The sequence below is a fragment of the Anguilla rostrata genome, chromosome 13, assembly GCF_018555375.3.
Source record: "Anguilla rostrata isolate EN2019 chromosome 13, ASM1855537v3, whole genome shotgun sequence".
Classification (NCBI taxonomy): Eukaryota; Metazoa; Chordata; class Actinopteri; order Anguilliformes; family Anguillidae; genus Anguilla; species Anguilla rostrata.
This window is the reverse complement of record NC_057945.1, coordinates 12,528,172-12,540,316: the sequence shown is the minus strand read 5'-3', so window position 1 is coordinate 12,540,316 and position 12,145 is coordinate 12,528,172. Positions and strand designations below refer to the sequence as shown.

The 12,145-nt window shown below is 44.8% G+C and overlaps 1 protein-coding gene across 2 annotated transcripts in view; it reads right to left on the bottom strand.

Annotated features, from left to right (window-relative positions):
- Positions 1–12,145, bottom strand: part of LOC135237602 (receptor tyrosine-protein kinase erbB-3-like) — a 32,536-nt gene that overhangs the window by 4,902 nt on the left and 15,489 nt on the right. Inside the window, exons 8-22 of one of the 2 annotated variants that reach the window (XM_064304896.1) lie at positions 11,444–11,557; positions 11,049–11,166; positions 10,794–10,867; positions 9,629–9,719; positions 9,291–9,308; positions 7,795–8,009; positions 7,325–7,457; positions 6,680–6,773; positions 4,239–4,393; positions 3,291–3,344; positions 2,857–2,998; positions 2,097–2,216; positions 1,437–1,541; positions 722–907; positions 211–366 (exon numbers count right to left, since the gene is read on the bottom strand). In XM_064304896.1, the coding sequence (XP_064160966.1) occupies positions 211–366; positions 722–907; positions 1,437–1,541; positions 2,097–2,216; positions 2,857–2,998; positions 3,291–3,344; positions 4,239–4,393; positions 6,680–6,773; positions 7,325–7,457; positions 7,795–8,009; positions 9,291–9,308; positions 9,629–9,719; positions 10,794–10,867; positions 11,049–11,166; positions 11,444–11,557 (1,775 nt within the window). The remainder of the gene's footprint in view (positions 1–210; positions 367–721; positions 908–1,436; positions 1,542–2,096; positions 2,217–2,856; positions 2,999–3,290; positions 3,345–4,238; positions 4,394–6,679; positions 6,774–7,324; positions 7,458–7,794; positions 8,010–9,290; positions 9,309–9,628; positions 9,720–10,793; positions 10,868–11,048; positions 11,167–11,443; positions 11,558–12,145) is intronic. The other variant, XM_064304897.1, reaches the window with a different exon arrangement.

The following is a 12,145-nucleotide window of genomic DNA, read 5'->3' as shown; positions in this document are numbered from 1 at the left end:
ACCAAAATTGTGCACGTTCCCATGTTACCCTAGCAAATTACATCACGGGGTGGAACAAAAACCAGCTTACCCAGGGAATTCCAGAATTGAGTTGATGGAGCCCAGGGTCAGACATTGTGAGACACAGAAGGTGCTACAGTGAGGTGCACTGTCACCTGAGGTGGGAGGGACCTGAGTTTCCTGACGGACAGTGCAAAGAACGAACCGTACCTTGACCTCGTTGTAGAAGTACTTCTTGTCGTCGGGGTACAGCAAATCGGCAATGCCGTAGTCGGAAATCTGGACGATGTAGTCGCTCTTCAGCAGCACGTTTCGAGCGGCCAGGTTCCTGTGGACCATGCGGTGCTCCTCCAGGTAGTACATCCCCTGAGAGAGAGCGGTGAGTACAGGTGAACGTGTGTCACACATCCTGTACTGATACTGTAGCATACATAGTCTCTCTGAAAAAATCTATCATTTAAAAATGTATTTTCTGTGAAGGCATGAAATGTCCCTTATGATGGGATGACAAAGTGATATTTGACTTGACTCACCCATTCACCCACTCATTCACTCACTCACAAACCCACATTCTCTGTTAGTATTACTGTATGGTCTCTCTCACTCACACACACACTCACAGTCTCTGTTGGTACCCATGTATGGTCTCTGCTACTCACACACCTGTAACCGCACATGGTCCCGGCACCCGGGTGGGTGCATGGCTAAGTTAGCGTCTCACCTTGGCGATCTGCACACACCAGTTGAGCAGGCGCTGAGGGTCCAGGCTGTCCTTGCGCTGCCTGATGTGGTCCAGTAAGGACCCCTGGTTGCTCAGCTGAGTGACCAGCTGCAGGCTCTGACCCGGACAGATGCCCAAAAGCCGGACAATGTAAGCGTGGTCCAGACTGCCCATCGCCAACATGTGCTGTGAAACAAAAGATTATAAATATGATATTATTATTATACCGGTGTTTGATTGTTGTTCACACACATGTCAGCGTTTGGGGGAATGCATTAGTGTGTGTAGCAGTGTGTGTGAGTAATACTGTACAGTGTGTGTAGCAGTGTGTGTGAGTATATCTGTGCAGTGTGTGTAGCAGTGTGTGTGAGTAATACTGTGCAGTGTGTGTAGCAGTGTGTGTGAGTAATACTGTGCAGTGTGTGTAGCAGTGTGTGTGAGTAATACTGTGCAGTGTGTGTAGCAGCATGTGTGAGTAATACTGTACAGTGTGTGTAGCAGTGTGTGTGAGTAATACTGTGCAGTGTGTGTAGCAGTGTGTGTGAGTAATACTGTACAGTGTGTGTAGCAGTGTGTGTGAGTAATACTGTGCAGTGTGTGTAGCAGTGTGTGTGAGTAATACTGTGCAGTGTGTGTAGCAGTGTGTGTGAGTAATACTGTGCAGTGTGTGTAGCAGTGTGTGTGAGTATAACTGTGCAGTGTGTGTGAGCCTCACATCAGTGATCTCGGCGAAGGTCTGGCGGCCGGTGCGGTCCTGGATGGTCTTAATGGCCACGGGGATCTTCAGCGAGTGATCCTCTCCCTCCGGGGTCCACACGCCCTGCACAGCGGGGAGGAACAGAGGAAGTGAACCATCTCATTCAGTTCATCCACTTTATTTCCTGTTATTCACAGGCTGAAGACAGAGGAGGGCTGGCAGCCATTAAGTGCATCGGGTCAAGAGTGAGATCGTTCTATCGACATGCTCGGTTCCGCTAATGAAGTCGCTAATTCTGCTGTTCCCTGTCTGCAATGTTGCCATGGCGCTTTGGGTGTTCAGATTAATTAAGCTGTAACAAGAGGAACGTAGACAGAGATAGACCTTCTCCCTCTTTAAAACCAGCTCTTGGAAGCCCATTTCCGAGTTGCCTATGGAGTCATGTGTTTTGAACTCCAGCTGAACGCGTAGAAACCACACAAATGAGGTTTTCCCAAGACAACACTGGCTTTACCCCTCTCCATTCAACTAACAATTGTATTTAGAACTGCTGATGAACTCTTGACCTGAGAAGGGAGGTGCCTTGTAGTGTTAGGGATGGAAGTCATGTGACTGCCTTTATGTTAGGGTACAGTGGGAGGCGGGGCCTTCATTATGCAGGAGGTGGGTGCGACGCACCTTGTGCACGGTGCCAAAGACACCTGAGCCCAGGACTTTGATTTTCCGCAGCTCCGCCCCCTTCAGGATCCGGGCGTGGACTTTCGTCCCCTTCTCGCCCGCGTCCAGCGGTTCAAAGCTCTGCACAGCAGAAAGAAACAAAGCAAAATCCTCCAGTTAGTCAAACATACCCTCAAATAAGGCAAGCACGTCCTCAAACAAGACAAACACATCCTCAAAAGAGTCAAACACATCCTCAAACAAGTCAAACACATCCTCAAATGAGAAACACATCCTCAAAAGAGTAAAACACATCCTCAAACAAGTCAAACACATCCTCAAACAAGACAAACACATCCTCAAAAGAGTCAAACACATCCTCAAACAAGTCAAACACATCCTCAAATGAGAAACGCATCCTCAAACAAGACAAACACATCCTCAAAAGAGTAAAACACATCCTCAAACAAGTCAAACACATCCTCAAATGAGAAACACATTCTCAAATCAGGCAAGCACATCTTCAAATGAGAAACACATTCTCAAATCAGGCAAGCACATTCTCGAATGAGTCAAACACGTCCTCATATGAGTCAAATGCATTCCAAAAATGTTGTTGCATTAACAACAACAGCTACAACATTTGTAAAGAAATAGTTTTGGGGTACAGAGCACACACACACACACACACACGCACACACGCACACACACGCACAAACACACAAACACACACACACACACGCACACACGCACGCACACACACACACGCGCACACACACACCTCCCCTCTCTCCAGGAACCTCCTCATGGCTCTCTTGCGGCGGATGGCCAGGCCTCGGTGGTACAGCATGCTGAGCACAAAGACAGCGAAGCAGACGACCACGCCCGCCAGCACGCCCAGCACGATCCCCGTCGTCTGCGGGCTGCAGGGGGAGAGCGAGCCACGGAAAGAGGGTCAGAGGGAGACACGCGGCCCATCTGAGACCCAGCAGAATACAGCAGCTACGGTTTCTCACTAAAAATGAGCAACACACTGATGGATCTTTTACACTGACAGAACATATGGTTTCGTCAGACTTGTCAACGGACGGACAGATTGATTCGCAATGGCTGCACATGGGGAGTGAATATGAATCGAAATCAGTGAACCATGAGTGAATCATTTGCCCTTAAAGTTGCAGTTCCACATCCTGACCAGGAGAGGGAGGCACTGACCTGTTGACAGCACGGGATGTTTCCAGGCAGTCGTTAATACCTGGGCCTGAGCACCTGCAAAACGGAACAGAAAACAGTTTTAGATTAACACTTCATACCACATACACATCACGCATGCATACACACACATGCACACACGTGCGTGCGCGCGCACACACACATACACACATCATTAGACCTCTGATGAAGCCACTGCTGAACCTTTTGGAAGTTTAACATTATCTGTTTGGTCTTTGCAATTACATTCAGTTATATTTTCCGCAGATAAATACAGACGAGAACAAGCTGATTGTTGAGGATATGTGGCATCAAGAATCACTGTTAATCCTTTAGACTGGTAAGCCGCCTCTTCAGACTCCATCTTGGCTCCCTGACCCCATTTTCTCCTCTCTTCAGAACAATACTGAAATGCAGCCAGTTCTGATTACCAGTGCACTTTGTAATTTCTGATTTAATAGCTTTGGCTTGTTTCGGCGTGCATCCTTCCTTATCACTGTTTTTATAATGCCATTGCCATCCAACAGTGGCAGGTTGTCAGATGGAAGTTGTACGTTCAGTCTAAATTCTGAAAGGCTGCATTGTCAGCGGGTTTTTATGGTTTTCATTTGATCAGCAGCCAATTTAGGTCATGGAAATAAGGGGTCTGTAGCCATTCGATGACTTAAATGAATCACTTAAGTCCTTAAACACACTAAAAGCGAACAATGCACCTCTCTGTGACGGACTCTCCTGCTTTAGAATCTGACACCCCTGGTTTCAACTGTTTCGCAGGCAATATTATACTGCTGTCCATCTAGCCTTATCACACACTGTGTGTAAAATATTTTCAGTTCCCTCTGAGGGAGAGTGTCTCATCAATGATTAAATTAAAATGATGATATATTAATACATTATTAATATTAAACACATCACAGGCTTCCTGGATGTTTATCAGACCCCACGGCTCACCCCTGGGTGCAGTTGACATGGCACGGCTCACATCGGCTCTTGGCGTTGGGATATTTAAAAATGAGCCCCTTCTCCCCCATCACGCCATCCGGGCAGGAGGGCACGCAGTGGGGGCCGTCCTGCAGGATGGCACAGGCCACGCATTCGTCCGCTCCCTGGGGAGGGCGGAGACAGAGAGAGAGAATAATCAGGAAGGGAGCCTGTGATTGGACAGGCACAGGAAAAGGTTGATGTAAGCATTTTAAGACCATTACTACTGTGAGTGATAATGCAAGGCCAGGACAGACAGCGAGACGGGAACCCAGGGACACATGGGCTGAGCTGGGCGTGAACACTGTGCTTACTGTTCCACCTTCCACTGAATAACAATAAACCAGGAAGCCAAGGAAAATCTACATTTCTAAAACAAAATTCCAGCAGCGAAAGCATAATAATAATCACTGTCCTGCAGAGTCTCAGATATACTGTACAAGGGTGTTCTGTCCTTAAAATAAACAAATATATTCAGGCTGATTTCAGGCAAATGCAGCTGAAGTTCAAGTAACCGAAAAACGACCTACTGCTTTTGTAGCTATTGACATAACGGCCAAGTTAACAATTCCCACTGAGGACAATAAAAATGCTCAGTTATGTCTCAGGAGCGCGGGCAGGCCGCAGAACCAGTTGTGGAGTAATGGTTTTGCTCTGCAGTGTTTCCCGGGCTGTGACTGCAGCTGGTTTTCCAGTAATCCAGCTCTAGTGAATGGCGGTTATTCTGCACCTCCCTTCTCCCCCACGTCCCATTCAGCCCAACATACTTACATTTCATCAAGGTAAAAAGCGATCGTACGTTACTCTTTAAGGCAACACCTTACTCAGAGCAGAGCAAACCTTAGCTACAGTATACATATACTACAAGTCATAAATAGAAATTCAGTTGGTATGACAGCTTGGATACGAGGCACAGTGACCTCCAAGACAGATACAATGAGGAGACTGGGTGATAACATCAAGATTGGTGACTGGAATTCAGTACAAGCTGTTTATTACCATCTTATAAGTACACCGGTAAAGAGAATGAATACTTCTTCCTTTTAACCAAGGGATATGAAAACAGCTCACAAGGAGCTGTAGTATCTGGTGATTTTCAGTGCGATTCAATGCTGAGATGATGTAATTGATTGGCTAAAGAGTCCATAGACTTTGGCCTGGATGGATTAAATCGACATTTGTCCTTTACTTTGACTTTCAAATACATTCATGTGTCGCTGCTTTTCTTCACAAACATGGTTTGGTTTGGCAAGTTCATTTAGGTGATTTCTGAATTTACTAAGCTGTGTCTAACATAAAATAAAAACACCTAACACTTTCACTTAAATACAGGTCAAATTGAAGGACAAATGTTAAATGAAGGCCTAACTACAGAAGAATAGACACTATGACCCTCCAGGACTGAATTTTAGATTTGTGCTTTGTGGTTTACAATGATTTAACAGTAAAGGTCAGTTGAAGATTAATATTAGTGGTTTTAACTGTTAGTGGTTAATTATTTCACCATTTACAACCCTGTTTTGCACGTCAATCTCAAAATCTTTTAATTCATATAAGTTTGACCATTTTAAAAATACATTTTTCAGATCAGTATATAATCAATCCAAATAAAAGCGAAGAAATTAAACTACAACAGGGTCTTTTTCCAAGCAGAAATATTTATTAATTAGTTGGATTAATGATTAATTAACATGAATTAATTATCAATAAAGTAACAGTAATTAATGATTGATTAAGAGACTTATTAAAGATAAAGAAGCATTGATTAATGATTGATTAAGAGACACTTATGAAAGATAAAGTAGCATTGATTAATGAATAAGTAACAATGATTAATGAGTAAGTACCATTGATTAATGATTAAACACAGATTAATAATTAATTACTAATCACTAAAAGACAATTACCTGAAAAAGTGAATGCAAAGGATTTTAACAGAAAGTAAACATGCACTACCAGCTGATTGGGCAGAATAGTTTTTTTCCAATGACATTCATTCTTGCCATTGGACAGCTGCAGGCTCTGCTAGTTTTTATTTTATTTTTTACCTTAAGCAGGAAATTAGGGTGAGTTACAATATTATAAAAGAATTTAATAGATCAATTAAGTGCTAAGTAACAATACAAGTCTGCACACCCTGCAGGCCTCCAAAAGGGAATACCACTGGTTCTGCCAATTGACACTCAACACAATCCACTCCGATTGGCTCTTGCCCATCACATGATGGTCAATTACAGTTGGACACCAAAACAAAAGATGGTCATTCTTGCTGATGGCATCCTGGTATTGGAGATGGACAGAGAGCCAGTCAGAGGTGGAGAGAGGGAGAGGAGGAGACCGGCTCCCACACTCCAGAGGGCCAGAGAAGGAGAGGGATTCGCGGGTCAGGGGAGGCAAGGAGAGCTCTGTACCGGCCCTGTGCAGCTGGGCTTCCCCTCCTGGACCTGACACTGCGGGTGACAGGCGACGCACTCCCTGTCCGGCCCCGAAAACTCACGTGGTTCCCTGGGGGGGTGGACACAGAAAAGGGGGGTCAGGTTATCATGTTCATATCACATAGATGCAGAGAGAAAAGGAGGGTCCAGTTGACCCTCTTGCTCATAGTACACTAGGACTGCCCAACCCTGTTCCTAGAGATCTATTGTCCTGTAGGTTTGAAAACATACAGGATGGTAGATATCCAGGAACAGGATCAGGCAGCCCTGTGCTGCATAGTTACAGAAATAGGAGGAGATGAATGGGGTCTTTCAAACAACTCAAATGCTGTCTGTGGTCAATCATAACACTATATACTCAGAAGAAAGGGCTCCAAAAGGCCCCTCTGTGTCTGCATGGAGGAATCCTATCTAGTTCAAGGCTTCTGAGATCTTTCACACTTTTCACACTAACCAAAAGCCTAATAGGGTTACCCTATGGACACAAGCAAAAGAATGATGCAAGGGCAATTGCATTGTGAAACTTGCATCATTGTATTCTTAGTAATAAGCGGTTATGAAGTGCTCAGATCAGACCGACCCAAGCCTGACCATCTCCACTAGACAGAACCGCAGACTGACCCTGAGACGAAGTTGCACTGGGCGACGCAGGTTCCCCCTCGGCTGTAGTTCCTGCAGGACAGGCACTGATCGGGCCCCGGGCCCCAGCACCCAGAGGCTGAGCACAGGGGGTCACAAACGTGTCCTTCTGCAACTGCTCACACACACGCACAACACAAAACAGGTCAATACGTGAAGGCACAAGTCACATAAACTGCCTCACTGTGATAAATATCAGTTTCCACCATTATAACCCTCTGGTGACAAATAAAGCTTCTGATACTTGGGTACCCCACCAAGCAGATTACAGATTTCATTCACAAAATGAAACTCCTGGGCATTACATTTCAAAGCACAAGACAGCACTTCAAAAACATAAAGCAAATGTTTAAAAAGAAACACATAAGGCAGACCAGGCAAAAAAAGGTTAGCATGAGAACCAGGAGAGGTTCCTCTCTCCCAGAATTCCCTGCGCTGCGCCCGTGACTCACTGCAGTCGCTCTCGGGCCGGTTCTTCTTGATGTCCCGGGTGTCCTGGCGCCGCTGGGTGCGGTCCCCTGTGAACAGCTGGGTCCAGTTGACGGTGTGGTGGTAGCAGAGCCTCTTGTTCCCGCCGATGTAGACGCTGCCGTCGCTGATCTCCTTCAGCGAGCGCAGCCCCAGCGAGGTGAGCGAGGGCAGCTTCATCACCAGGAGAGAATAGCCCCTGAGAGGCGGGGCAGGAAGGGGCGGGGCAAGGAGAGAGGGGAAGGGAAGGGAGGGGAGAGATTGGGGAAGTGCGAGAATGGGCGGGTGGGCAAGGTTGTGAGGGAAGGGGAGGGGCAGATCGGGTTGGGGTAGGGTACAAGTTTGAAACAAAGGGAGAGAAGCAAGAGGCAGATTGTAGTACGGGAGGAGTCAGTATAGGAATAGGAGGAGTTTGTGAATTTTGAAGAATGAGGAAGGGGGAGGAGGGATTTGTAAGAATTTAGAGTAGGTAGAGCAGATAGGCCAAAAAGAGATAAAAAATACAAGCACTCAATCAAAATGAGAAATTTGTTTTAAAAAAATGAAATGAAATGAAAATAAAACAGTATAAAAATCAAAAAGCAAAATCGGCCAATCATTTTTATGAAACATAAAAAGCACAGCAATCTCAGTTAGAATGTGATTGTAGGAAGAAAATGCAAACATTCATCCCAAGCACCACCATACCACAGATTCTATAAGCTAAGCAGATGGTCACTGAATGCTCATGGTCTCAGAATTACTTCATAAATCTTCTTAAGCAGTAATACAGCACTGGAAACTCATTGCAAACCCAAGCCTCACAGTGTAAATGGGTAGAGAGGATGGAAGAAATGCAGGAACTGACCATCTGTTTACTATAGAAAATCTGTGATCAGACCCAACTTCATAAACACAGTGCCAAGCCCAATACACATAATTCATAAGACCTTGTCATTTATTTTTATGGCAACTATTCTGAAAATTTTACAGCAACTGAACTTTGTCCCTCAATAATTTCTACAAAACGGCTTTATGAATAGCCGGACCAAGTTAAATGTGTCATATTCTTTCAGTTTCATACTTTCTCATGCTTTACCCCTTTGCACCCTGTAATCAGACTGATACAGCAGTGTAACAAAGCTTCAATATATAATGCACTCAACTGACATAAATAAGGGTTGTGTACATTCAGTGTTTTATTATATGTTAACATTCGGAGCAGCTGGAAATCCTTGTTTGTTTGGTGCATTTCACAAACATTAGATTGCAAAATAAAGATAAGATCAAAACTTTCCCAAACTCATTTTCATACAATTCACCCGGAGCACCATTAACGTAGGCAGCCTGTTGATTCACGCTACTGGACAGACCACGCACACACACAGAACCCCAGCATTTCAGAGTGTGAATCAGCATTTCCGTGAGCGGCAAAGAAAATCACCCGGTGATTTTAGTTAGGCGGCAGGTAGGCATTTGGTAAAAATGCAGAGAGCCATACCTTTTTGAGCTGACTCCCCTGTGGCATATAAAAGAGGAGGAGGGATGACGGGAGGAGGGATGTAACAGACACAAAATGACAGGTGAGTGACATGCACAAAGCGCTCTATAATATTACCAAGCAGGAAGATAAGATGGACTGACACAGAACTGTGTTATATTGCTCTTTAACACAGGGTTGGTGATGGAACAGACAGCATTATGTTTTATGTTATAATGCCATTATAACAAGGAGATGGGGTGGTAATACACAGTGGACACAGACTGACGATGCCTACACAGACGGATGTTGTGGACAGGTAGGCCTGCAGGGATGGGGGTTAGGGGGGTAAATCTTACTTGAACAGGGTTCTGCCCTGTATGGTGGTCAGGCTGGAGAACACAGACAGGTTGGTCAGCTCCCTGGGCCAGGACTGGATGCTCAGGATATCTAGTAGTCAGACACAGAGTCAATAACCACACAACCCTGTACAGAGCCATGCACACAGATACAGATGTGCATATGCCTATACAGCTATGTACACACAACATACACATACTCAACATACACACACACACACATACAAAAACACCAGCTAGGTTCAGTTGAACCAGTGGTTTACAGTACATAAGCCTACACTGGAGCACCACATCATCAAAACCGGTATTCTGTAATTACAATTTTTAAGTAAAATAAAAGTAAGACATGAATAACAGTGCAATTTCAGAGCTTCAGTATTGACATTATTAAATGAATATAAGCACATTATATTGCCTAGGTGCCCCTATCACTGATCAATGATACCGTTAAAAGCGTTGGTGTTGGCAACACTCAAAAACAAAAACCCATGCTAATCATCGACGTTGCGAGTCTTCACTTAGGTCAAGGGAGTGGTTGCCTAGCAGAGTTGTAAATTAGATTGTCAGCCTGTTTTGTTGTGTATGTTGCCCTGTTATATATAGGCTGCACAGCTTTGTAACCTATTGTTTTCATTTGTTTATTTTATATTTATGTTATGTTTTTGCAACACCAATGCCACTTTATTTCGGCTGTCTTTGTTAAGTCTGTATCATGGAAATTCATTTTAGGCTATTTATTACCAAAGTTAATTCTACTTGCATTTATTTTACATTACATTTTTATTTGTAAGAATTTTGTTTTCTTTTCACAAAGTATTATGTGATTTATTAAAATCTGAGTGTTAAACTTGAGCCTTGCCTCATGAGAGAATCAGGCAGGCCCCCTATTGGAGAGGGTTGGTAATAACGGTGTCAACAGTGTTATAGAAGGAGGTATCACCAGTGTCAAAAAAATAGTAACATTGGAATAAGCCTAACACACACACAAACCTACAAGCACACAGATACACAAACACAAACATATATTCATACACACCTACATATACACAGACTCAGACACACATACTCACATACACCATTTTGCACCCAAAAAAAAACACTTCCTTCAGACATAAATACTACTATTAAGCTACATACAGACAACATACACACACTCGACACACACCTGTGATCTCTCGGACAGTGCGGAAGACGTTCAGTTTCTCTGGGTCAAGTGCAGAGATGTTGTGATAAGGATCACTGTGGGGAGGGCTGGAGTTAGAACCATCGAGGCAGGAAAGAGCAGCAGAGTCCATACTAAGGACCCCTTAAACAGAAGATGCTCATTTTTCCCTCGCTTCACTGCCTGATTTGTTAGAACTCACCCTGAGGACCTGCCTACACACTGCAATACTCTTCTCTCTGATTGGTTGACACTCACCCGTAGATCCCGGTGGTCAGAAAGTGCAGGCTGCCCTGGATCTTGGTGCAGTTGACGAAGCTGTCAATGTTTCTGGAGTCTACTGTCTGTCTGTGAGGGGCGCCAGTGCCCACACAAGCTGGAGGAAGAGAGAGAGAGAGAGAGAGAGAGAGACAGAGAGACAGGGAGGGAGGGAGAGCGAGAGAGAGGGAGACCAAGAGAGAGAGCGAGCAAGAGAGAGAAAGAGAGAGAGGGAGAGAGAGAAACAGGTAAAGGATGGACAGAGGATGGAAAAGGGCATTATTTAAATGATTTTCTTGAAATAGCAGCAATTTGAACAGACAAGTAAGGCTATGTGAGCACATTTAAGGCTGCTGCGTGTGTTCAGTGTGTAAATGGGGGTGTTTTCGGGGTACCTTTGGGGCACAGGCCTCCACATGGCTCACATTGCTTCACCCCGTTCTTGTCCACCTCCTTCTTGTCTGACGGACAGCCGCTAACGCACGAGCTGCCGTCCACCACAAAGTTGGCTGCAGGGGAGAACGAGAGGAGTTGACCACCGTCATTCACTGAGAATTGACAGACACGTGGATTTGAACCCCCTGGTGCAGCAATTTCATGAAACCCTAAAGCCCTGTTATTCCAATCACGGCCCTGGAGGCCCAAGATCTGCTGGTTTTTCACACTCCGTTTACCTGGGAGTCAGGTGTGGATACAGTCTGGCCATTCGGTAGCACTACTTGTTTAGTTAATCACCTGGGGGAAATGAAAACCAGGGCCAGATTTGGATTCTAGGTCCAGATTCTAGGTCCTTTTTGAGCTTAGCTTTCCATGCTCAAAAAGGCTAAAGAATACACAGCACTGATTGTTTTCAGTGTTACTGAGACACAGACACATGATGATACATGAGTCCAGATAAGGATACTCATTGAGTCCTAAGTAGCATGAGTACAGATACAGGATGAGTCCCCATTGAGTTGCAGATACAGGATGAGTACTCATTGAGTCACAGATACAGGATGAGTCCCCATTGAGTTGCAGATACAGGATGAGTCCCCATTGAGTTGCAGATACAGAATGAGTACTCATTGAGTCACAGATACAGGATGAGTCCCCAT